Genomic DNA, 26,582 nt, shown 5'->3' on the forward strand with positions numbered 1-26,582 from the left:
TTTCTGGTAAGTCTCTAAGAGCTTTGCAAACCTGGATTTTGCAATACTTGCACATCATTTTTATATTATTCAAGCTGTCAAGTTGGTTGTTGCTAGATGGTCATTTTCAAGTCTTGCCATAGATTTTCAATCCAATTTAAGTCAAAACTGTAACTAGGCCACCCAGGAACATTCGATGTCGTCTTGGTAAGCAACTCCAGTGTATATTTGGCCTTGTGTTTTAGGTTATTGTCCTGCTGAAAGGTGAAGTTGTCTCCCAGTGTCTTTTGGAAAGCAGACTGAACCAGGTTTCCTCTGGTGTTTTGCCTGTGCTTAGCTCTATTCAGTTTATTTTTATCCACAAAAAAAATGACAATGACAACGATAACAATCATACCCATAACATGATGCAGCCACCACCATGCTTGAAAATATGAAGAGTGGTACTCAGTGATGTGTTGAATTGGATTTGCCCCAAACATAACACTTTCTATTCAGGACAAAGTTAATGTCTATGCCACATTTTTTAAATTCAGTTTTACTATAGTGCCTTGTTGCAAACAGGATACATGTTTTGGAATATTGTTATTCTGTAGAGGCTTCCTTTTTTCACTCTGTCAATTAGGTTGGTATTGTGTAGTAACTACAATGTTGCTGATCCATCCTCAGTTTTAAAGTCACCATTGGCCTCACGGTAAAATCGCTAAGCGATTTCCTTCCTCTCCGACAACTGAGTTAGGAAGGACGCCTGTGTCTGTCTGGGTGTATTGATACACCATCCAAAGTGTAACTAATAACTTCACCATGCTCAAAGGGATATTAAATGCCAGCCTTTCTTTTTTTCATCTACCAATAGGTGCCCTTCTTCGTGAGGTATTGGAATACCTCCCTGGTCTTTGTGGTTGAATCTATGTATGAAATTCACTGCTCGACTAAAAGATCTTACAGATAATTGTCTGGGGTACAGAGATGAGGTAGTCATTCAAAAATCATGTTAAACACTGTTATTGCACACACAGTGAGTCCATGCAACTTACTACGTGACTTGTTAAGCAAACGTTTACTCCTGAACTTATTTAGGCTTGCAATAACAAAGGGGTTGAATAATTATTGACTCCAGACATTTCAGTTTTTCATATTTTTATTAATTTGTAACAATTTTGAAAAAACATAAAACCCACTCTGACATTATGGGGTATTGCGTGTAGGCCAGTGACACCAAATCTCAATTGAATCCATTTTAAATTCAGGCTGTAACACAACAAAGTGTGGAAAAAGTCAAGGGGCATGAATACTTTCTGATGGGAATAGGGTGCCATCTGGGACACACTCTATGGGCAGCAATTCATAAACTGGATTACTGCACATATTCTGACCCCTGGAAGAACAGAATGAAAACCTCTCTTCCCATCATCCTTCAACAGTGTGGGGAAATATCCCGCCCCCCTCTGTATTCATTCCTTTAATATCTTAATGATACACACTACCCTCTGATACACAAACATACTGTCAGGCAGCGTCCTTATCTCGAGTGGCGCAGCGGTCTAAGGCACTGCATCTCAGTGCTAGAGGCGTCACTGCAGTCCCTGGTTCGATTCTAGGCTGCATCACATCTGGCCGTGATTGGGAGTCCCATAATGCGGTGCACAATTGGCCCAGCGTCGTCTGGGTTTGGCCGGGGTAGGCCGTCATTGTAAATAAGAATTTCATCTTAACTGACTTGCCTGGTTAAATAAATAAAATAAATACAAATAAAATATCCCTTTCTCTACAACACACACACACACACACTCTGTCTATGCTCTTTGGTTCTGCCTCATCTCATGGTCGCTTGCTTTCTCAGGATCCCAGCTCCAGTACCCTGGCCCCCTGGATGCCCCCACTCCCTCTAGGTTCGGCTGTCCCCATTGTTCGTCTGTCTGGAATGCTGCTCCTAACTGAAGGGGCCTGATAGAGGGATAACAACCCCTCCCGCCTCGTCCCTGCCTGCATCCCTCTCCCAGCGCCGGATGGCTGCCTCCCGAATCCCTTTTGGTTCTTAAAGTAGCACCAGACTCTTGAAGGGGCCCTACATGGTCAAGGATTACACACCCCCCCCCACACACACACACACACACACGCTCATGATAAAGCTTGAGAAAATCTTGACATCATCCAGATAAAGGTTAAATAAAATAAATAAAGACCAGAGAGAGAGATGGAAGATGAGGTGAATGGGGGTACAGAGAGGCTGAAGGGTGGGTGAGGTGTGAGGGACAGAAGTGACGTGAAGGATGGGGTGGGTGGAGACATGGAGGTGGAGGCCTATCACTGAGAGATGGATATCGGGGTTTAAAGTTAAAGGGCCTGGTGTGGAATAGGTCAGAGGTTGGGAAGGGGAATGAGTGAGAGGTAGAGTGAGGGGTGGGGTAAGAAGGAGACATTAGGGGGTGGGAGGTTGAAAGGGGAGAGGTAGATGAGACATGGGGGGTTAGTATTTAGGGATATGAGATAGGCATGGGTTAGTAAGTGGTTGGGGTTGTTTCAGATACATGGAGCGCTTGTTAAAGGATGGGCGCAAGTGTCTGTCCTGCTCATGGCTCTGTGGACCATGCTGAAGCTGCTGGGAAAATACACTGTGTGTGTGTGTGGGGATCCGGGGATCCCCACATGCCGGGGATCCCCCATGCAGCCACAAATGGGATTAGAGGGAGAGTGAGTGAGTTTGGGGGGCGGTGGGCCAACATGGAGCATTGCTGCTACAGCCCTGCTGTCACTGTCAGATTAAAGCCTGCAAAATGCAACCAGATTACCCCAAGAGTACTGCAGCATGGCAGCTGGCTGGGAGGGGGCGGAGCCTGGGCCCTTAAATCACCTGCCGCCACTTGGATGTGGGACGCTAGCTACTGTGGGGCCCCAGCCTCCAGAGAGACACCAGAGAGTACATCTGTGGTTACCCTGCATCGCCTGAAGAGAGGCGATGAGAGAAGAATAGAGACAATAAATAAAGTAGGAATAAAGTGGGGCAGGTGACTAATAGAGAGGAGGTCAGAGTGTGCGATGAGAGCGGGAGGGCGAAAAAACGACAGGGTGGGACAGGGGAGTGTTGCAAAACGAGATAGAGAGAGAGAGAGAGAGAGAGAGAGAGTCACCTGGTGCTCTGGTCTAGTGTGTCCTGAATGGGAGGAGAATAGTGCTGACAGGACAACCGTCTGCCCGTTGCGCTACTGCAGCAGTATCCATCCACCAGTGTACCTCAGCATGCAGAGATCACAAACTGCCCCCGTCCCCCTCCCTCCCTCCCTGCCTGCATCCATCCCCAGTCCCCACCAGGCAACCACTCAACGCTGGGGGTGCATTGTTATTGGCCCTCTATTCCCAACAAAAGTAGTGCACTATATAGGGAACAGGGTGCCATTTGGGACGCATACATGGACCAGCCGGCATTTATAAGATATATTCTTCAGGAATCAATGGCTACAGTATATAACTACTTTGAAATGGATATGCTAATCGAAACCTATTTAACCCTATGGTGGCCACTTGATCACTGAAAACTTGAAGACAGGAGTTTCTTGCAACAAAAAGTCTACAAATATGTTAACCTTACAGGATGTCTGCAAAGCGATAGTAGCTAACTAATTGTGAACAGTATAATTTGCAGTGGCTGGTGGCAGCCATATCTGTATCCGCGGCTGTATACCTTACACAGAGCCACAACAATCGATAGCTGTGTGTTTAAAATTGATTAAATTGTCCTAAGTAAGAGCCTGCTCCTGTTGTGCTGACAGGGTGGAAGCACAACGAGGCTAAAGTTTGGTCAACAGATGACGGTTTGGTCCGAATATGTGCAACAGACAAAGATCACCTCGTCAGAAGTCTGTGAGAAGATGGTTGATCAAAACAGGTTTGCCTAGCAACAGGGAAGCATGAGTGTGATGTCATCTGCATCAATTCTCACATGGAAGGTGTGAATGACTCACCATGCTCATCAGCACGTATGGACCCTCAGTAGCAACTGGACTGATTATGATGAGTGACTGGAGTAGCGTCTCAATTGGCACCCTATTCCCTATATAGTGCACTATACAGTGCATTCGGAAAGCATTCAGACCCCTTCAATTTTTTCTGCATGTTGTTACGTTACAGCCTTATTCTAAAATTGATTATATCGGTGTTTTCCCTCATCAAATCTAAACACAATACTCCATAAAGACAAAGCAAAAACTGTTTAGAAATGTTTGAAAATTTCTTAAAAATAAAAAAATGAAATATCCCATTCACATAAGTATTCAGACTCTTTACTCAGTACTTTGTCGAAACACCTTTGGCATGGATTACAGCCTCAAGCTTTCTTGGGTATGATGCTACAAGCTTGGCACACCTTGATTTGGGGAGTTTCTCCCATTCTTTTCTGCAGATCCTCTCAAGTTCTGTCAGGTTGGATGGGGAGCATCACTGCACAGCTATTTTCAGGTCTCTCCAGAGATGTTTGATCGGGTTCAAGTCCGGGCTATGGCTGGGTCACTTAAGGACAGTCAGAGACCTGTCCCAAAGCCATTCTGCGTTGTCTTGGCTGTGTGCTTAGGGTCGTTGTCCTGTTGGAAGGTGAAACTTCGCCCTAGTCTGTGGTCCTGATTACTCTGGAGCAGACTTGACCCTTAGCATTCAGGCCAAAGAGTTCAATCTTAGTTTCATCAGAACAGAGAATCTTGTTTCTCATGGTCTGAGTCCTTTAGGTGCCTTTTGGCAAACTCCAAGCGGGCTGTCATGTGCCTTTTACTGAGGAGTGGCTTCCGTCTGGCCGCTCTACCATAAAGGCCTGATTGGTGGAGTGCTGCAGAGATGGTTGTCCTTCTGGAAGGTTCTCCCATTTCCACAGAGGAACTCTGGAGCTCTGTCAGAGTGACCATTGGGTTGTTGGTCACCTCCCTGACCAAGGCGCTTCTCCCCCGATTGCTTAGTTTGGCCAGGTGGCCAGCTCTAGGAGGAGTCTCGGTGGTTCCAAACTTCTTCCATTTAAGAATGATGGAGCCCACTGTGTTCTTGGGGACCTTCAATGCTGCAGACATTTTTGTTACCTTTCTCCAGGTCTGTGCCTTGACACAATCCTGTCTCGGAGCTCTACAGACAATTCCTTCGTCCTCATGGCTTTGTTTTTTGCAAAGGACATGTATTGTCAACTGTGGGACCTTATATAGACAGGTGTGTGCCTTTCTAAATTATGTCTAATCAATTGAATTCACCACAGGTCAACTCCAATCAAGTAGTAGAAACATCTCAAGGATGATCAATGGAAACAGGATGCACCGGAGCTCAATTTCGAGTCTGAATACTTATGTAAATAAGGTATTTCTGTCTTTTATTTTTAATACATTTAAAAAAAACTGTTTTCGCTTTGTCATTATGAGGTATTATGTGTAGATTGATGAGGATTATTTATTTTTTAATCCATTTTAGAATAAGGCTGTAATGTAACAAAATGTGGAAAAAGTCAAGGGGTCTGAATACTTTCCGAATGCACTTTAGGGAATATGGTACAAAAGGGACGCACCATGGGAATAAGCCTGTATGATGTGTGGTCAAACCAAGCTCAGGTCTGCTGTTCAATTGCCTCAAAATGAGGAGGGACATACATACACAATTCAATATATGTCTCTGTCCTCCATTGGTTTTGTCTGAAGAAAGCCTACTACAGTCATACGAGGTCGGGCCAGCATACTAATCTGATTACAGCTTCTTTATGCAATGTATCTATACATAGGCTCCGTCTGCCCATGATCTCTGAGCACACTGGACAGTTATGTGCATCGCTCCATGCTTAAATAAAAATCCACTTAGTTCCACTGAGGGGCAACACATGATACAGCAGCACCTTCCTACAGTTCTCTCTATCATGTAGGCCTATGGACAGCAACATTATCATTGCATAGTTGTCAATGTTCCAAAATCATTGCCCCATCACTCCCATGGATTTGTAGCTAGTGGTGGCTAAAGCTAGCTGAAGTTTGTAATGGCTGTTTAGAGAAAACAGAGCTATGGATTATAGGGATGTGCATATTTCCCTTTTAAGAAGATTCAATACGCATCTAAATACATGGACTACGATCCAGGAACGACATGTTTTGGTTTGAAACGATTGGGTGCGATTAGAGAATGTGTGTTTGTGTGGTGTGTAAATGACGTCTGTCTATGAGCACCTGAGCAGTGCCATAAGGGAGACCTGGGCATCTACCACCCCACTACCACTATCAGATTATTGGGGCAATGTAGACTGTTTTTTGTCCCCGCACTATGGTTCTGAAATCACCATCACCTACTAATTAACTTGTCATTTTTGCAGTTTAAGTCTTTTAGTTAGTAATGTATCAATATTTTTTGTTTACAAATTAGCTATGACATAGCCAATGAATATATAGCACAACTTTGGATGTCACCCCCATCTCAAAATCTAATGGTTTTGACCGTTTGGAAGATTTTATGGAGAGATCTTCTCTTCTCCTCTCCTCTCCTCTCGCTTCAGCCATGCAGTGCGCCTCGCACATGTGATTGCTGTCCTTGTTATGAAATTATCAACTTTACCCTGTATATAAAATAAATGACCATATACACTGATTGTTTAAAGCAAAACTACCAAAACTATTGCTGATGGTGAACCTGAACAATCAGCAGGTATAGCCAGATCAGAGTTGTGTCTCTAGTAGATTACTTTTTATTTGGTTTTTTTTGCAAGCCATTTTAGCATTAGAATGCTGAAGGTGCCACATGTGAATCGCTACATCCTCAATGGATAACAGTTTCTCCTATATCTGAGAAATAGACTACTTTCACGGTTAGGAACCATCTCAAATCCAAATGGTAAAATCCTGAACTTCCCCTTTAACTGGCCCTGAAATCACTGGTATGTATGCAGCAAAATTATTGGTGCAATCCGGGATCCTTACGTTGTCCCTACCCTAAACCCTGACACCTACCCCAGTGTTTCCCAAACTCGGTCCTCAGGAGCCCAAGGGGTGCACATTTTAGTTTTTTGTCCTAACACTACACAGCCGATTCAAATGATCAAAGCTTGATGTTAGTTGATTATTTCAACGTGCACCCCTTGGGGTCCCAAGGACCGAGTTTGGGAATCCCTGCCTTACCCCAACCATAACACTAACCTTAACCATTTTAAATTTCAACGGGGTAGGGACACCCCAAGGATTCTGGATAGCAAGTACCACAATAAAACCATCAAAACATCCCAGACACTATAAGCCTCCTAGAACTTAGAATGAGGTCAAAGGTTAGGCCATTGCATCATCTCACTGGCCAAATGTCCACCAAAACAATCACACAGGAGTCCACTTCCTGTCACTGTATATTGATATTAGCCTAGGTGTTTAGCCTAGATAGTAGCCTAGGTGAGAAAGTTATCAGCTGTGTCAGAACAGAGTGCAGACAGAGTGCAGGTCAGCATAATATAGTCAATATCAAAACAAAAACCATGACGTTAGGAAGGTTACATTCAAGCTGTTACATTCAAGGTAACCATCATTATCTCAAATGTCATGAAGAGAATGGTTCTCAATGCCTCTTGATGCTGTTTGTGTCTTGCAAAACTGTGTGACGTTGCATGCTTTGTTAGGCCTCGTTGCCGGATAAGAATTTTAATCATTGCATCTCCAAACTGTTTCTCATGACAACCACACAACAGCACTCACCTTCTGTAGGCTGGTCGGGTTGAGCTGGTTTTTGTCAATGATCTTTATTGCAACCTGAAACGGCGAGAGACAAATCATTACGATCAGTGATACCAAAACAGTGACATATTCAAGAGCATTAGTAGATCTCAAAGCTCAAACTCCAAAACAAACCAACAGGTCATAAGGCCCCATAAATGGCTGAACAGCGTGATTTGTCTCGGTCAAAGTGTGAGTGAGACTAGGACTGTAATGGTTCACTAAACACTGCCCTCCAAATGATCCCATTCCATGTCATTAGGTTGAACTTTATGGCAATCCTGTGTAATTATACACCTAAAAACGTGGGTCATGACTTGGGCTAACGTTAAATTATGTTTACAACTACACAGGCCTTAAAAGTCATGACAGACTAGAACAAACCCAGTCTTGTTCTGTCCAAAATGTAAGGGATAATCTCTAAAACTACAACGACCATCCATCCACCCCATATGTTCCAGGCTCTCATCACAACCAGCCCGTCAAATGGCCTATTACAAACCTCATTGGCCGTGTGCACTATTCCTACCAGCCTAACCTCATTCTTCAGTCAAGTACCCACTTCTCTACCCCAGCCTCACCCCTCAGTTTAGCCCATCCACACCACCAGCCACCCAGCCCAGTCCAGCCTCACCCCTCAGTCTAGCCCATCCACACCTCTAGCTCCACAGCCCAATCCAGCCTTACCCCTCAGTCTAGCCCATCCACACCTCCAGCCCCCCAGCCCAATCCAGCCTTACCCCTCAGTCTAGCCCATCCACACCTCCAGCCCCCCAGCCCAGTCCAGCCTTATCCCTCAGTCTAGCCCATCCACACCTCCAGCCCCCCAGCCCAGTCCAGCCTCACCTCTCAGTCTAGCCCACCCACACCTCCAGCCCAGTCCAGCCTCACCTCTCAGTCTAGCCCATCCACACCTCCAGCCCCCCAGCCCAGTCCAGCCTCACCCCCCAGTCTAGCCCATCCACACCTCCAGCCCAGTCCAGTCTCACCCCTCAGTCTAGCCCACCCACACCTCCAGCCCAGTCCAGTCTCACCCCTCAGTCTAGCCCATCCACACCTCCAGCCCAGTCCAGTCTCACCCCTCAGTCTAGCCCACCCACACCTCCAGCCCAGTCCAGTCTCACCCCTCAGTCTAGCCCATCCACACCTCCAGCCCAGTCCAGTCTCACCCCTCAGTCTAGCCCATCCACACCTCCAGCCCAGTAAAGTCTCACCCCTCAGTCTAGCCCATCCACACCTCCAGCCCAGTCCAGTCTCACCCCTCAGTCTAGCCCACCCACACCTCCAGCCCAGTCCAGTCTCACCCCTCAGTCTAGCCCATCCACACCTCCAGCCCAGTCCAGTCTCACCCCTCAGTCTAGCCCATCCACACCTCCAGCCCAGTAAAGTCTCACCCCTCAGTCTAGCCCATCCACACCTCCAGCCCAGTCCAGTCTCACCCCTCAGTCTAGCCCATCCACACCACCAGCCCAGTCCAGTCTCACCCCTCAGTCTAGCCCATCCACACCTCCACACCACCAGCCCAGTCCAGCCTCACCCCTCAGTCTAGCCCATCCACACCTCCAGCCCAGTCCAGCCTCACCTCTCAGTCTAGCCCACCCACACCTCCAGCCCAGTCCAGCCTCACCTCTCAGTCTAGCCCATCCACACCTCCAGCCCCCCAGCCCAGTCCAGCCTCACCTCAGTCTAGCCCATCCACACCTCCAGCCCAGTCCAGTCTCACCCCTCAGTCTAGCCCACCCACACCTCCAGCCCAGTCCAGTCTCACCCCTCAGTCTAGCCCATCCACACCTCCAGCCCAGTCCAGTCTCACCCCTCAGTCTAGCCCACCCACACCTCCAGCCCAGTCCAGTCTCACCCCTCAGTCTAGCCCATCCACACCTCCAGCCCAGTCCAGTCTCACCCCTCAGTCTAGCCCATCCACACCTCCAGCCCAGTAAAGTCTCACCCCTCAGTCTAGCCCATCCACACCTCCAGCCCAGTCCAGTCTCACCCCTCAGTCTAGCCCACCCACACCTCCAGCCCAGTCCAGTCTCACCCCTCAGTCTAGCCCATCCACACCTCCAGCCCAGTCCAGTCTCACCCCTCAGTCTAGCCCATCCACACCTCCAGCCCAGTAAAGTCTCACCCCTCAGTCTAGCCCATCCACACCTCCAGTCCAGTCTCACCCCTCAGTCTAGCCCATCCACACCACCAGCCCAGTCCAGTCTCACCCCTCAGTCTAGCCCATCCACACCTCCACACCACCAGCCCAGTCCAGCCTCACCCCTCAGTCTAGCCCATCCACACCTCCAGCCCAGTCCAGCCTCACCCCTCAGTCTAGCCCATCCACACCTCCAGCCCCCCAGCCCAGTCCAGTCTCACCCCTCAGTCTAGCCCATCCACACCTCCACACCACCTGCCCAGTCCAGCCTCACCCCTCAGTCTAGCCCATCCACACCTCCAGCCCAGTCCAGTCTCACCCCTCAGTCTAGCCCATCCACACCTCCAGCCCCCCAGCCCAGTCCAGTCTCACCCCTCAGTCTAGCCCATCCACACCTCCAGCCCAGTCCAGTCTCACCCCTCAGTCTAGCCCATCCATACCTCCAGCCCCCCAGCCCAGTCCAGTCTCACCTCTTTGCCCGTCAAGATGTGCCTGGCCAGCTTGACCTTGGCGAAGTTGCCCTTGCCGATGGTCTTGAGCAGACGGTAGTTGCCGATGTGCGGCTGCTCGTCCGAACATGAGGCGATAGAGTTCCGGCATCGTGCTCCGAGTGATCTGCTCGACCAACCGGTGCTTTTCTCAGAGCGGCTCGTCGAGAGAGAGGTATGCTGGGAAAAGAGACAGGGGTCATAAACACAATGCAAAACAATCTAGTTGCATCGCATCTTGACATCAATGGCGTGAAATCACATTCTGGGCCAATAGATGATTCTAGAACACATACAAGTGATTTAAGCACACATCATCTAAGAAATTCTGGTGATCTAGAACCCCCAAATGTCTACACATCGGAAACTACCAAAGGCAACATTTGTAATGGTTTTGTGTAATGGAATTGTTCATGTCGATTGTTGAGTGGCCTTGAGTAATGCATCAGTGTCGGTTGAGAAAAACCTGTTGATGGGATTAGAGAACGCTATTGGGCTGATAGTAAATACTGAGTAGCGCCAAGCTAGCTAGCACATTAACACGTATGGGTTAGCAGTGGCTCATGAGGCCTGTGGAAGCCAAGGAAGGCAGCTAATCTCATTCCACCCCACATTGCTGGCATTCTTCACACGCATGCTCCTCAGGTCATAAAATAGAAACGAGTGTCGTGGCCCAATTTGGCATCTCCTAATCGATCTGCTCTGGAATGCACGACACCACACTGTAGCGCACGGCAAGCTGCGCTCACACGCCAACGCGACATGACGGCTCAACATTCCTCCTACACAGAGCCCTGGCTCGTTGGGTTACCCATCGGAGCATGTTCCAAGTCAACAAAGCATAAATGGAGAGTTTGGATAACACAATCTATGACAGCATTTATTAGAATCATTTCAAATAACTATCGACATTTTGAGAATAGTTTGGATAAGAGTCACAGCAACAGTGTCATTTCAGAGAGATTACACTTTACAACGTGGTGTCACTAATGACTTTAGGATACAGTGCCAATGCAGGAGAATTAAGAAAAAGAGAGGGAGGAGGGAAGGGAGAAGTGGAGGGACAAGGTTAAAATATTTTTCATCAACTGAATAATTTAAGTGAGGTGTGGTGAGGGAAGGGACATGTGGGGCCCCTAATGGAATAGGGCAGGAGAGGGGTGCATTCGGGTGGTTTCTAAGATGTGACCTTTTTCCTTTCCTAGTGATTTTACCTTGATCTCATTTGAAAAGATCACAGTGTTCAAGGTAAAGTGGGTAGGAAAAGGAAAAGCGAGAAGAGGATCGTGTTTTGTGGTATATAAATCGTGTTACGCCAACGTTTCAGCGAACATCCCGAAATTAGTTTAAACAGTCAAACCACGACATTATCTTTAGACGGAGCTATGACAACATTAATCAACAACGCTTCCGCAAAGAATACTCCTCTTCATCCTTGGCAAACTAACGTAGGTAAGGACTAATAGAGCGTCCTTCCCTTGATCATTCAATAAATCTGAAAGCGGTTTTCCTTGCTACCTGTCAAAAACGCCCAGGTCACTTAAGGCATTAGGAACTTTGAATAGCCTCAAAGGACTATTCAATGCACCCAGAGAGATAGACGTGAGATTAAAAAGACAGATGCAAGCGGGATGAGGCCCACAATCTCATCAGTATCCCCAAGCACAACCAGTTCCCAGCTTCAGACCACAGCCAGGGTAGCACAGGGAAGACATAGTGTATAACCTTCCGACAGAATAGTGCACACTCATTCCCAGGAGAGATCCCGCTGCCTGACTGAGACCAACTGTCTTTCTTTAAAGCACACACGTCATTACCGGCCGTGACCGGGAGTTTCATGGGGCGGCGCACAGTTGGCCCAGCATCGTCTGGGTTAGGGGAGGGTTTGGCCGGAGGGGCTTTAAATGGCTCATCGAGCTCTAGCAACTCCTTGTGGCGGGCCGGGCGCCTGCAGAATGACTTCAGTCGTCAGCTGAACGGTGTTTCCTCTGACACATTGGTGCAGCTGGCTTCCGGGTTAAGCGGGCGGGTGTTAAGAAGCGCAGTTTGGCAGGTAATGTTTCGTAGGACGCATGGCTCGACCTTTGCCCTTCCCGAGCCCGTTGGGGAGTTGCAGTAAACTATTTTTTAAAAGAACACAAACACGCAGAGACACCAACTCACACAACCATAAATGTGCAATGCACAAGCAAGCGCACAAGCCTTAACCCCAGATCAGCACATCAGGTGAAACAGAGCATTTGGTGCTGCATCAGACTACTCTTGGCAGAGCCCTTTCAACCCCCCCATCCCCCTCAACCAGTCTGGTTTATCACTCCTCTCATCCACCTGTTCCCATGTCGTGTCCCTCGCTCGTTCGCTCCCAAGGGAAGGAGGAGAGCTCCTATTGGGAATCGTCTCTAACCGAGCTCCATTGTCCCTGCCTGCATCCCTATCCCGCTGGGTGTCACAAGCCCTCAAGTTAGCCTCCTCCCCTTCATCTCCCCCTCCCCAAAAAACAAATCAATTCGGCTCCCTCTCCTCTCCACACCCGAGCCCAACCATCTTTTGTCTAGTGTTGGTATATTTCTCTCATTTTCAGCCAACCTCACAATCTGGGTTTCTCTCTTTCCCCCGCCCCTTTCCATTTTCCCCTTTCAAGGAGATCCCATCGATTCTCTCTCTCCGTCCGATTGCCACGCCAATGCATTCAGATAGAGGGATGAAGGCTGAGGGCAGAGGGCTGAGTACGAGATGGTGTCGCTGATACATACATAGAGAGACTGGAAAGGTGGGTGGGGCAAGACTAGAGAGACATTTGGCATAGGGCGGCTGGGAATACTCTAACTCTAACTCCTTCTGCACCGTTTTCCTAAAACCAAACTGTCCATTGTTTCAATCCACACCTTTTCTAATGAAACAACGCAGGATGCATGTTGTAGCAGTCCAACAGAGTAGGGTCAAAGACAAGTCTTGGAGGTGAAACTGAACAACAACAAAAACGTCAACAACAAAAAACAAGTGACTATAAGCCTGTGATTTTTACTTGTTTGTTGCTACAACAATGTTCTGTGTGGGCCATGAGAACCCTGGAGGGTAAAGGCCAGAATAATCAAGTGTGAGAGATTGGATCCGTTTGAGTGTAAACAATAGGGAATGCATAGAATCTCAAATGTTCCACAAAATAACATTCAACCAGCTGAAATAAATGGAAGGTGCTGCTGGGTCAAAAAAGATTTAGTCATAGTCAAGTAGATAGAAGGAGATAAAGGTTGTGTCATAGCCCACAACTACAGCAACAGGAAGTGACATGAACACCAGTACACCCAACAAGTATGCTATACCTGTTTCTAGTCTAAGTTCTGGCGCTCTCAACCATGTCCTTCTAAAAGAAGCTGGTAAAATAGAGAAAGACTTTCAGGCTCAAGGCTTCACCTCCCTCAGAGGAAAGTAGTCCAGACCCAGTCATGTGATGGCAGCCTGGAGGTACACTCAGTTTCCTGTGCATCACTGGGCAAGGTGAGGGCAGCCCTGAGATATTAGGTCAGTGTGGCAACCTACAAGAAATGCATACAGGCCAATAAAAGCCTGTAAGCGTAGGTTAGCATGAGTGCTAACATGTATAAATCATTCGGATAGGCTACATGGCAATCTGTACCACCTGTGTCTATGGGCATACCACTGTAAACAAATGTGAACCACTTCCATCTTTGAGTAAGGCTGGACAGTGCTTGGGGGCTATGTTCGCCTCTGATCACATGGATAGTGTGCGGCATAATAAAACAATAGGAGGCATCCTGCTAAGCTTTGCTGTGCAGTTTGCCTGACGTGGGTGGGGAGGGATGATGATTGGTCAGGGTTACACCATCCCGCCACCACGCATTCCGTCTTTGCACAATGCCCTCCACCCCACAACCCCCTCTCAGACTTACTCTCTCTGCCTGTGATGGGTGTTTCACTCAGACTGGATCTGTCCATAGAGCATAATCTCACTGTAACCTCAAGAAAAATATGATGGCATATGAATTGCTACCAATGACAAAATCTATGTCCCTCTTACCAATGTGGATGGTTGGAATGTCTCTGTTCATAAATGCTTGAAATATAGCCTCTCTAGCACCCATCTAAGAGGACTTGGGCAACAGGAAGTTCTGACACTAGCCAGCGTCACTTACTGTCCTGAAGAGCATGGTGACATGCCACGTTGTCACATCATCAAACTGTGCAGTGTTTCCTGGACTGGCTGACAAGGAAATCCAGCTTGGTAAAAAGTGTGAATATGACAGCGTCCAAAAATGTTGATAGACTTTGGCCAAAACATATATCCCAATATTCACTGGCAGGCAGCTGCATTAGGGAACCTGACTGAACCAATATTAGGCTACTTTACTGGCACCAAGCTAGTAGATACAGTGACAGATCTTTTGCTCTGTCGTGCAGAAGTCAGACTGAGCTAGTGAACTATAGTTTCTTCTGCCCGTATCAATCCCCATCAATGACTTTTAGTTCCACAGCAGTTACATGTCAGTACATTTTCACACAAAATCTGCTTTGCCGTTAATCCAGAGCATTGATTGATCTTTTGGCAAATACCGTTGTGTTGATTGAGGGCAGATTAGTTTGCAGCAATGACCTAACATGCTCTATTCTTTGGGTGTCCCAGACAGTCTGCTCTGCTGCCTGCCAGTGAATTCTACAGCATGACTCATGACTGAATGTACTCTCCTCAGTCAGTCCAGTCTGTAAACTACCACTGGTGTTTTACCAGAACCATGAGCAACAGAGCTGAGAAGCCACTGCGGATAATGGCTCCAGAACACTAGACACACACAGGCACTGCAGCCAGTGTTGTCCACAGCACACGTCTCACCTTGGCGTCAGATGAGCAGCCCAAACAAAACCTTGAAATGTGAAGACCATGTGCTAACGGCAAAGAACACTACAGCAGGAAAGGTCCATACCCTCAGGGCTTATACCCTAACCAATATAATACTAGAATAACCCCTCAAGCTATCATCAGGATCATTCAATCCTAAGTATATCTCAGCACCAGAAGAGGTGAGAAGTCTTTCACAAAAGTATTTGTATGAAGAGCAGAAGAGAATGAGGGTCAAACTTGAATATCTTAACAATCTGCCTCTGAGGAGTGCCTGAAGCCTCCACATTCAGTACTACTTCAACAAATGCGTTCAAAACAAAATGGCCACACACACAATCCCACTTTCAAATCTCTCATAGGATAAGCTTCTATACAAACTAAGCAAATTACAGATACAAATCTGTTCATGATGTATTAGGATGTATTAGGTGACAGGATTCCTTCCCTTGAAGTGAATTTTCCATTGCAACAGGTCTAATAATCCCCACATAGGCATGTGCTAGTAACACAAACACACATCAACAGAGACAGATGAAAAGAGAGAACTGAACTTTACCAGCAAGCACTTCTGCTTATTTATGTTGCCTTATTTCTCGCTGTGTCAGATATCCGTCTCTTTTTCTCTCATCCGACACACAAACCAAACACACAGTCTGCTCAGTCAGGTTCTCTAATCAATGCAACTGAGGAGCCTGAAATGAATTTAACTGATGCTCTTATCCAAAGCCACTTACAGTGCACTGCACAGCCTACACAGTTCATCTATACAACACTGCCATAAGAAACAGCCTAAACACCAGCAAGAACACAGGAGCACTGGCTCAGAGAGACAGGGCCATTAGCCTTCAATAGGAAGGTTCATTTTACTTTACTACAGTATGCAACGTGTGAAACCAGATGCTTTGCTCACAGAACAAAATGCTGTCACGAGACTGGCCTATCACTGTAAGCCTACCATATTGCTCAACTTTTGCAATTGTGCTCTGGTCATAACCCCACACAGGAGTCGCATGGAACACATGCCTATCTGACCTTCTGCTGAAGACGTTTCCAACATCAACAGATGCTTAACGTCGAGGCCAGGGGAGGACAAGCAGTACCGTGCAGTGAGACTGAGTAGGTTTTGTAAATAGGATAGATCCTACCATATTCTATGAGTCCCCTATAAAACAAATATGAAACTAGGCATGAAATTAAACTAGGACTAATGACTCTACCATCTATATCAACAGCTACAAGCCTAGTAGTGTCTTCAATGAGGACTGAATCTTACATTTTCCAATAATCATTCATCCAGATTAAATCATTTGTAATTATGAACTTTAGGTGAAGAATCTTTCCACAAAAAGGCCATTCCTTTTTTCCAAATCCAGACAATGCTCAATTTCACAGTGACCCTTCAGTTGTGGAAATTGAAACAGTTCCCCCAACAACAACCTTTTGACTTGAATGTGACACTTCTGTAATGTTCACTCAATTCATCCAGCTGAAATCTATTTCAAACTCAATGAAAATGTAGCAGTCGAACACAGGAGTGGAATGCTCTAGCGCAGCCTAGTCGCTCTGGAAAGCGACAGTAGGCCCCAGGTGGAACAGATGTCTTACATGCTGACCAGACCACGTGCATGCGTTTGCATGCACCATTGCGCGCAAGTTGATTTTTTTCCTCCCACACCAGATGCGATCAGAACACGCAGATTGAAATATCAAAACAAACTCAGAACCAATTATATTAATTTGGGGACAGGTCAAAAAGCATTAAACATTTATGGAAATGTAGCTAGTTAGCTTGCTGTTGCTAGCTCATTTGTCATGGCAATGATTGAATAACATGTATGTGTAAATGTATTTTGCAACGCTGGCACAAGCATATTATGCATCGCTAGGTAACATAGTTAGCTAGGGCTGGACAATATGGACAAAATATCATATCACAATATTTTTCACGGTATGGCGGTATTTGAGGGTATTTAAATTTTTCTGAATATTAAAAGATCCTAATAGGCTTTATGAGTAATGCATGACACTAGAAAGGCCACACATTAATTCTAAGGGATTTTATTGGTCTTTCTCGGTTCTGATTTTTTTATACTCAACCAAACTAGGACAAAATTGACAGTGATGTAGTCCAATTTGTAGAACTTTGCATTTATTTAGCACTGTATCAAAATACCTTAATAGATGGTATTGTAACAATGTGGATCCATACCAGTATACCGGTCTTCGCAATATATCGCCCAGCCCCACACTCAGACCTGGAGACACACAGGTAAAGTGACACCAGAATGCAGCAGTTACGTAACAGAGCAGGGAGCTGTGTGCGAATGTTCTTGAAGCAATTTAAATAGACTCCTGTCCTGACAGCTTTCCAACTAAACCAGTTCAACACAACCAAAGCTAGCCTGATACTTGGGCTTACTTGGTCATATAAATGGGAGTATATCAAGTTCATTTCTACTAGACGATAGTCATCTTTAACAAGATGAGCAGGTCAAGTATAGCCCACCATTGATACAAGGTACTGTTCAATGCAAATCAACAGACTGAACAATCCTATGTGACCTGCATATCTTCAATGGGATTCCTTTTCATGTAGACAGCCAAATCATGAATCCATCAATCCAAGGACACACAATGGCTTTGTTCTGTGCCACCAAGAAAAACCTGTTAATTCATTCAGACCTGCATGTGGTTACATTATAGAGGCTCGTGAATTATTTGCAAAGGGGACAAACTATTGACAGGTAAATAAAACAAAACATTTATATGCCAAATGTATGACTAAAAGTTTGTTCACAGTATTGAGCGTTCTCTGTATATTTGCAAGCTGAGCTGGATAAGAAATGTATAGAGGGAAGTAAAGGTACTGATCAAAACAACAGAAATGGGGCCTACATGGGCTCCATTCATGGGACTGGCTGGGCAACTGGAGAGTGAGAGTAATGATCACTCTACCAGATGGTGCTGATTGAAGCGAGAGAAGAGGGGCATACAGAGGATGTCACAATGCAGGGGGGTGCGAAACTGTACCAGCCCAAAGACAGCATTAGTCGCCTGACTCAAAACGACTTGGATCCCTGGGACGTGCTGGAGCGGGAGGTGCGAAGCGACTGCGATTATGCAAATCTCAAATCTGGATGACTAATGTGTGCCACCATGTGTGTTGTTAGGTTTATTATTCAAGTTATGATGATGATAGGGAGATAATATGCCTTTGAATAAGCATCATTAGCCTGCCCTACATACCAAATTCCTTTGCTTTACAGACATGGATTTACATTGATTAGGCTTACATAGATTGATGTACAAGGATATAGGTAGATGTCTCACACAAGGGCACAACAAAGTGAAACCCCACATGGAGTTAACAACATGTCATCTTCTGGTCAGTAGTCTATTTACTGTGTAGGCCTATTATCTATTCTAGCAGAAAAACGAATGTGGATATTGAAAATGGTCGTTGAATCAACTGTTAACTGAGACAAATGTGCTACTCTCAGCCCTGTTCAAAAAATTCTGCATTTTAGGCCAACAGCCTCACAGGTCTGGTTTGTTGTTAACAATGACTTACCAAAATCTTAAAAACATGTTGAAACCCCATCCCACCCTACTTTACACACATCCTGATACACTACGTCAACCTTCATGCAACACGTTTTCACTCTCCCACACACCCCCAGGCTGTCCCCCAGGCTGTCCCAGGCTGTCCCCCAGGCTGTCCCCCAGGCTGTCCCAGGGAACGAGACCGAGGAAGACGATACAATCTAAAATCATTTTAATTACAGATGGGTCCTTCTCGGAGGTACGGCGCAAGCAACGTGATAGGAGGAGACCGGTGTGAACTTTCTTGTGTTATGCCACCTACTTTTCTCTCAGCATAGATCTCGGGTTTGGAGGGAAGTGGACTGGGAAGCGAAAGACCCCTAAGTTTCCATTGAGAGATTTCAAACAAAAAGGAACGTTTGACCCAGTTGACTCCAAGAGCAGGTCAATCATTTTGATCCCTGGCCTGCAACATTTCTGCCACATAAAGGACCACCAACATGTGTTTTTTGTTAAACGGCCAGTGCAGCATACCAAATGTTTTTCCTGTGTAATGTATATACCCACACCATGAGGTTGGAATAACACTGTGAATCTGTGAAAATGATAATGCCCTTTTAGCGTAAGAGCTGTTTGAAACGTCTGTCTAAAATTTCAGCCTGTTTTGCTGGGATCGAGTGTTGGCCTGCCTGGTGACATCACCATGTGGTAAATTAGTTAATAGATGAGTTAATCATATGAAAGAGAGTTCCAAACCACTCTGCCAATAAGAGCTAGTTTTCAGTTATCCCTTCCCCACAAACCACTCACAGACAGTTCTATCAAAATTCTTGAATGAGAAATTGCTCTTTGCTAAGAAGCTATTTGTGTTTCTTTTTGACTATTGTAATTCAAAACAATCACAGTAAGGTACTTAATTTTTACCCAAAAATGATTTGATATGGAGATTAAAAACATCTGCATTGAAACTTTAAGATGCTCATTTGGGGATAGTATAGTATTGTCTCAGTGTAGAAACATTTTGACCATATCAAAAACATGAGGTGTGATGAGAGGAGTCTGCTCATTTGATGATCTGTGCTGTAAAGGTAATCAAGTTTAACAGTGTGGCATCACTACAGACCCAGGTTCGATCCCAAGCTGTATCGCAGCCGGCCGCGACCGTGAGACCCATGAGGCGGCGCACAATCGGACCAGCGTCGTCTGGGTTAGGGGATGGTTTGGCCGGACGGGATTTTCTTGTCCCATCGTGCTGTAGTGACTCCTTGTGGCAGGCCAAGCACCTGAAAGCTGACCTCGATCGCCAGCTGGACGGTGTTTCCTCCGAAACATTAGTGTGGCTGGCTTCCTGGTTAAGCTAACAGTGTATCAAGAAGCAGTGTGGCTTTACAGGGTTGTGTTTTGGGGGACGCATGGCTCTCGACCTTCGCCTCTCCCGAGTCTGTAGGGGAGTTGCAGCGATGGGACAAGACTGTAACTACCATTTGGATATCACGAAATTGGGGAGAAAAAGGGGTAAAAGTAAAAAATTAATAATAATAATAATAATAATAAGTAGTTTAGCAGTGTCACAATGACAATATTTAAGTCAAATAAAATAAAAAGGTTATTGTCACATGCGCCAAATACAACAGGTGTAGACTTAACTGTGAAATGTTTGCTACCAAGCCCTTCCCAATGATGCAGAACTAAAAAATATAAGACAAATAAAAATATTAACACTAGAGGAATAAAATACACAAGAATGGAGCTATATACAGGGAGTACCAGTACCAGATCTATGTGGAGCTATATACAGGGAGTACCAGTACCAGATCAATGTGGAGCTATATACAGGGAGTACCAAGACCAGATCTATGTGCAGGGGTACGAGGTATTTGAGCTAGATATGTACATGAAGGCAGGGTAAAGTGACGAGGCATCAGGATAGATAATAATAAAAGTCAAATAAAGAACAGAGTAGCAGCAGCAAATGATGAGTCTAAAAGTGCCTGTATGTATGTATGTATGTGTGTATGTGTATGTGTGTGTGTGTGTGTATGTATGTATGTATGTATGTTTGTGTTGTGTCGGTATGTGTGTGCGAGCGTGTGTGTGTATGTGTACGCGAGCGTCTGTGTGTGTGTATGTGTGTGTTTAGCAGTCTTATGGCTATTTAGCAGTCTTATGGCTTGGGGGTAGATGCAGTCTCGGAGCCTGTTGTTCTGAGAGCCAATGCTCTGGTACCATTTGCCGGAAGGTTGCAGAGTAAACAGTCTATGGCTTGAATGGCTGGGACACCACCTGATATAAAGGTCATGGATGGCAAGGAGCTCTGCTCCAGTGATGTATTGGACTGTCCGCACCACCATCTGTAGCACTTTGTGGTCAAGGGTGGTGCATTTTCCATACCAAGTGGTGATGCAGCGAGGCAAAGATGCTCTCGATGGTGCAGCTGTAGGGATCCGAGGATCCATGCGAAATCTTTTTAGCCTCCTGAGGGGGGAAAGGCGCTGTAGTGCCCTCTTCACAACTGTGTGTGTGTGTACCCTGTCAAGTCCTTAGTGATGTGGACACCAAGGAACTTGTAGCTCTCGACCCGCTTCACTACAGTCCCGTCGATGAGGATGGGGGGTGTGCTCTCCCCTCTTTCTCCTGTAGTCCATGATTAGCTCCTTGGTCTGACGTTGAGGGAGAGGTTGTTGTCATGGCAGAGGTGTTGTTGCCTACCCTCACCACCTGGGGCCTACCCGTCAGGAAGTCCAGGATCTAGTTAAAGAGGAAGGTGTTCAGTCCCTGGGTCCCCAGCTTTGTGATGAGCTTGGAGGGGACCCAAGGTGTTGAATACTGAGCTGTAGTCTATCAACAGCATTCTCACATAGTTATTTCCCCTCTTGTCCAGGTGGGAGAGGGCAGTGTGAAGTGCAATTGAGATTGCGTCATCTGAGGATCTGTTGGGACGCTATGCGAATTGGGAGTGGGTCGGTGTCTGGGATGAGACAGACCCTATTCTTCTCTGATATATCCACCTGTATAATAATGCTTTTGTCAGGGCCTCCTGGGTGGTGCAGTGGTCTAGGGCACTGCATTACAGTGCTAGCTGTGCCACCAGAGACTCTGGGTTCGCGCAGCCGGCCGCGACCGGGAGGTCCGTGGTGCGACGCACAATTGGCCTAGCGTCGCCCGGGTTAGGGAGGGTTCGGCTGGTAGGGATATCCTTGTCTCATCGCGCACCAGTGACTCCTGTGGCGGGCCGGGCGCAGTGCACGCTAACCAGGTTGCCATGGTGTTTCCTCCGACACATTGGTGCGGCTGGCTTCCAGGTTGGCTGCGCGCTGTGTTAAAGAAGCAGTTGGGTTGTGTTTCGGAGGACGCATGGCTTTCAACCTTCGTCTCTCCTGAGCCTGTACGGGAGTTGTAGCGATGAGACAAGATAGTAACTACTAACAATTGGATACCATGAAAAGGGGGTAAATTTAAAAAATAATAATAATAATAATGTTGATGTGTGTCATGACCAGCCTTTAAAAGTCATATAGGCAGGTTACCTTGGAGTTCTTGGGAACAGTGACAATGGTGGTCAGCTTGAAACATGTTGGGATTACAGACTGGGACAAGGTTAGATTGAAAATGTCCTTGAAGACACTTGCCAACTGGTCTGCGCATGCTTTGAGAAAACGCCCTGTTATTCCATCTGGCCCGGCAGCCTTGCGAGTTTTAACCTGTTTAAAAGTTTTACTCACATCCGCCACGGAGAGCGAGATCACACAGTCATTCGGAACAACATAGGCTTTCACACAATACTCTGTTTGTATTCCTTGAAGTGAGCATAAAGTGGTTGTAATTAAGAGAATCATGTTATCAAATATTTACTCTCGTATTGTCACTTGATGTGAATGGAAGTCCTTCTGGAAGTCTGTCCTTTCTGAAAAGGACAACAAGCATGACCTGCTTCATGAATGTCTCGAAGATTTCTATGCCTTTTCTTTACATATATATTTTAGAAAAACAATGTAAGAAGCTCAGGCCATCTATTGTGTAGTACCATAATATTATCCTAATATAGCCCTAAAGCCCACCAATCAACAAACATCTTGCCATGCCCTAATACTATGGATGAGGGTGGGCACAGCATGGTGAGACAGACCCTATCCCCCTCTGTATATCCACCTGTCAATTATGCTTTGTTAACTAATTCAACTCAAATGCATTTTTGTAGTGAATCTATCTGCCTTTTAGGGTGTCACTATTGTTTGCCACTCCTTCCAGGAAGCACCAAGTCAGTGCCATGATAATGTGAGACCTGCTTAGATATAGGATTTGAATGGTTATTTATTGTAGCAGAGGGTGATCAACAAATAAAAGCAACAACAATCAGCAGACACCAGAACGTAATATGTTATGTGGGCGTGGCCTAATATAATTGTCTATTTATCTATTGTTCGTCTACGTAAATAAAGAAATAAACTGGGGCCTGTCCAATGTTTTGATCAAAATACTGGGTGGATTGTCACACTTCTGAGTGTCTGGCCGAGGATCACTGTCAATAAACAGATAAAACTGTCTAGCTTCAAATGCCAGTCATCCGTAAAGGTCTGTGCAAAACGGGTGAGCTACTTGTCCCTTTAAGCTCTGTTATTCTACAATGATACTGTACTGAGCAGACTAGACTCAAGCCAAACATCCCCTTCATGATTGATGGGAATTAGAAGAGGTAAAGAGCTTTTCGATGGCGATTAACAAAATGTCCTCTTTTCAGCATTCCTTAAAAAAAAGTGTGTAAAACATAGACATTGAAACCAAAGTGACATATGTGCCTGAGAGGCTGTATACAAACCTGCCACTGCATTAGCTCGGCCACATTTGTTTCACATTGAATTGACATATTATTACATACTGGTATGACAGTGTTACAGTTGTATCATTATTGATTTCCAGATTTTCTAGGGACAGAATGTGCTCTCTCAAAATGATGTATTATAGGTTATTCTGTTCACTTGAACAAAATGTACAGAGTGAATTATTTTTGGTTTTAACAGCAGTGCAAATAGGCTGCAGAAAGCCTTCCCCCATCAATCAATAATGATTGTATCGGCTTTATGCATTCTCCTGTCGTTTTTTAATACGTTAACTTGTCACCTTGCTTGATTCTATGCCACTGTTCCATTTATAGGGTGTAATTCACATGACTGTCTGACATAAACAAAAGCTTATATAAGACAGTAAAATGTATTAAATACTTACGAGGTCCGATTTCCGATCGTTCCCAGGTAGTGCTGCACGAGAAGACATTGTCCCTGAGGTATCCTTTCTATTAGACTAAATGCCAACTTGGTTTGTATGTAGGTATGTACAGGATTAACGTTATATTCTACCGAGGATAACAGTCGACATTGGCCGCTCCACCGCCTAGCCAGTGTTCAAAGGCAATAGACGCCAATCCTACCGGCAACCCCAGGTTCGAGAGCAGTGAGACAGAATTGTATCCTCAAACAATAGTCATTTTTATTGTAAAAGGGCAGCACCGAACACGAAATTATACAGACAATTGTCTAGAAAACTGTCTGAATAGCCTACTTACTAGGCTATCCACTTCATGTTTGGCTGATTCTTCATGTGAAGAAAGGCATCAATGCTGTGCTTCATTATGGAAATAAAATGAAACCAAAATGGGTTTATTCTAACTATCGCACCATTACTATCCTAAAAATATTTTTTAGAAAGCAATTATGTGTGGTCCCGTGATGCCTGTGGGTGTATGTCCGGAACACAGAAGTTTGTTATGTCCAATAAAAACAATTGGCAAAACTAAAAACATAGGTCAGGTAGTCAGTCTGCGCGTACCACGACCATGGGTGGATGTCTGTCGTTGAGAAATATGTATTTTTTGGGGGGGTGCCAAATGATGCTCGCAAAACCAACCACTCCCAAGGCAAAACACTGAACGACTTAAGACTAATTGTCAACCAGCATCTCATAGTTGATTATTTAATAATTAACCGTCAACAGAAACAATACAACGACATGACAATTGCGGATAAAGCATCGGCGAATATACAGTTACCCCCTTTCTCTTTCTGTTCGCGATGGACCACTTCCGAAAAAGTAGCCGTCGAATAATAATCAACGTTCGAAAAATTATTTATCTTGGATTCTTGCAGATATCCTTCATTACTATCAGTTGTAACATTTGCCTACATAAAAAGACATCCCCAAACTGTATGACAAGAGCAAGAAGGAAGAACGTCAAGCAAAATAATAGGCAGGGCTGCGTCGGAGGCTCAGTAACACACCCTTCCCCCATGTTCTTAAAGAGACAATTTCCCCATTCATTCATCGGTAGAACAGCAGTTACCAGCATAAACCACACGCCAACCACATTGGCAAGCAATACTCTGTACAGTAATGTCATCACTTGACACTGCAGACAGCATCTTTTGGGCATTTGACAACAGGGGTGACAGCGCCCTATCTAAAATAGACACACTTAAACAAAGCAACAAACAACTACTGTACTTGTATTTAATTTCCCCTCCACTTGTAATTTCTATTGTTGTGAGAACAAACCATCTGTTCTCTGGTGTGTAGCATTTCTATGTTTTAATCTAGCTATATTATTCACGTCTATTTATAGATTATACCAAGTGGGTGATGACAGCAGAAGCACACCACCAAAGACTATAGTCTCACCTGTACAAATCGGACACGAGAGGGTCGGGCCCATGAACACCTCATTCTGCTGTGGTCCCCGGGATCTTGCTATTTTGTTATTGAGATAGGCATATAGTGGATGTTGGTTTAGCGCTTTTCTTGGTTTCGCATGGGTGATAGAGCAGTGTGAGAGCACAGAAGAGAAATGTGTGAGAAAGTGAGCCACTATTGAAACAGTGTGAACCTGACAAGTTCCACGCGTCAGACTCTCTCTAATCAGCATCTAGTCCCGAAGCATCATTAGGCAGTCATTTGGGACCAAATCATTTGGAAACCGCTTTATGTGGAATTTTCAATAGTCCTAATGGGGTATGTGCAAAGGCAGGTAAAGTGTGGGCGTCAGTTGGTGCTGCTCTTTCCACAGTGTGTACCACGGAGAGAGCCTGGACATGATTGTAAGTGATGTGTGCACACGGAGTAGGTCAGGGTGATCGACCAGGGCCCAGCTCACCACTGCATCCCTGGTTGACCCTGAGGAACTAAACACACACCACCTCCAGTCAGGTCCACTGTCCAACAGAGCCTCCACTGTCTGACTCAAGACTCTTGGCAGATCTGATTTGATATAGCTTCATGAATTAATAGTATTAGTACTGTATTAATAACCCATTGGTAGTCCATTCATTCCAAACATGTTACTTTATAACATCAGCTGAGAGAGTGTTGAACCCTTTTAACTATTTGACTTCTACGTTATAATAAAAAAAACAAGCCCACTCAATGTAGGCCTATAATAACATGGCAACATGAACGGTCCACTGTTATCCAAACTCCAAAATGCTTTACATATCCTCGGACACTGGTTGTTTCTGCGCTGACACCACTGGAGGAGAGATACAAAGTACTGTGACTTCTCTCTATTCCAGTTGACCTACTATATTTCAGACCAAGTCATCTCAACGTTCTAATTACAATTGTTGGTAGGCAGCGCCACAGCATTCATCTCTAATCTGTCAGAGATTATGACGTCTGGAGGCCCACTGGAGGCCATGCTCTGCCCTTAATCAAGAGTCTGTCCAACCCTGGCCCTGATGCCCAGGATGTTGTTGTTCAAAGTTTAGAAATAACTTTTTGTGAACAGAATCATTATTATATTTGATAAGCCTTGACTGTAATTCAAGAATGATTGAACATGTTGTCCAACTGTTTATTTGAATACAAATTGATACAGGAACCAAATA

General features: G+C 45.4%; 1 protein-coding gene across 6 annotated transcripts in view; it reads right to left on the bottom strand.

The window, feature by feature from the left end:
- The window catches only part of LOC139385585 (MAP/microtubule affinity-regulating kinase 4-like), a 56,330-nt gene extending 31,411 nt beyond the window's left edge, over positions 1-24,919 (bottom strand). For all 6 annotated transcript variants that reach the window (XM_071130768.1, XM_071130767.1, XM_071130769.1 and 3 more), the window contains exons 1-3: positions 23,935-24,919; positions 10,293-10,490; positions 7,662-7,715 (exon numbers count right to left, since the gene is read on the bottom strand). In XM_071130768.1, the coding sequence (XP_070986869.1) occupies positions 7,662-7,715; positions 10,293-10,490; positions 23,935-23,982 (300 nt within the window). In that variant the 5' untranslated portion in view covers positions 23,983-24,919. The remainder of the gene's footprint in view (positions 1-7,661; positions 7,716-10,292; positions 10,491-23,934) is intronic.
- Positions 24,920-26,582: the final 1,663 nt, after the last annotated feature.

This window comes from Oncorhynchus clarkii, chromosome 27 (assembly GCF_045791955.1).
Source record: "Oncorhynchus clarkii lewisi isolate Uvic-CL-2024 chromosome 27, UVic_Ocla_1.0, whole genome shotgun sequence".
NCBI classification, from domain to species: Eukaryota; Metazoa; Chordata; class Actinopteri; order Salmoniformes; family Salmonidae; genus Oncorhynchus; species Oncorhynchus clarkii.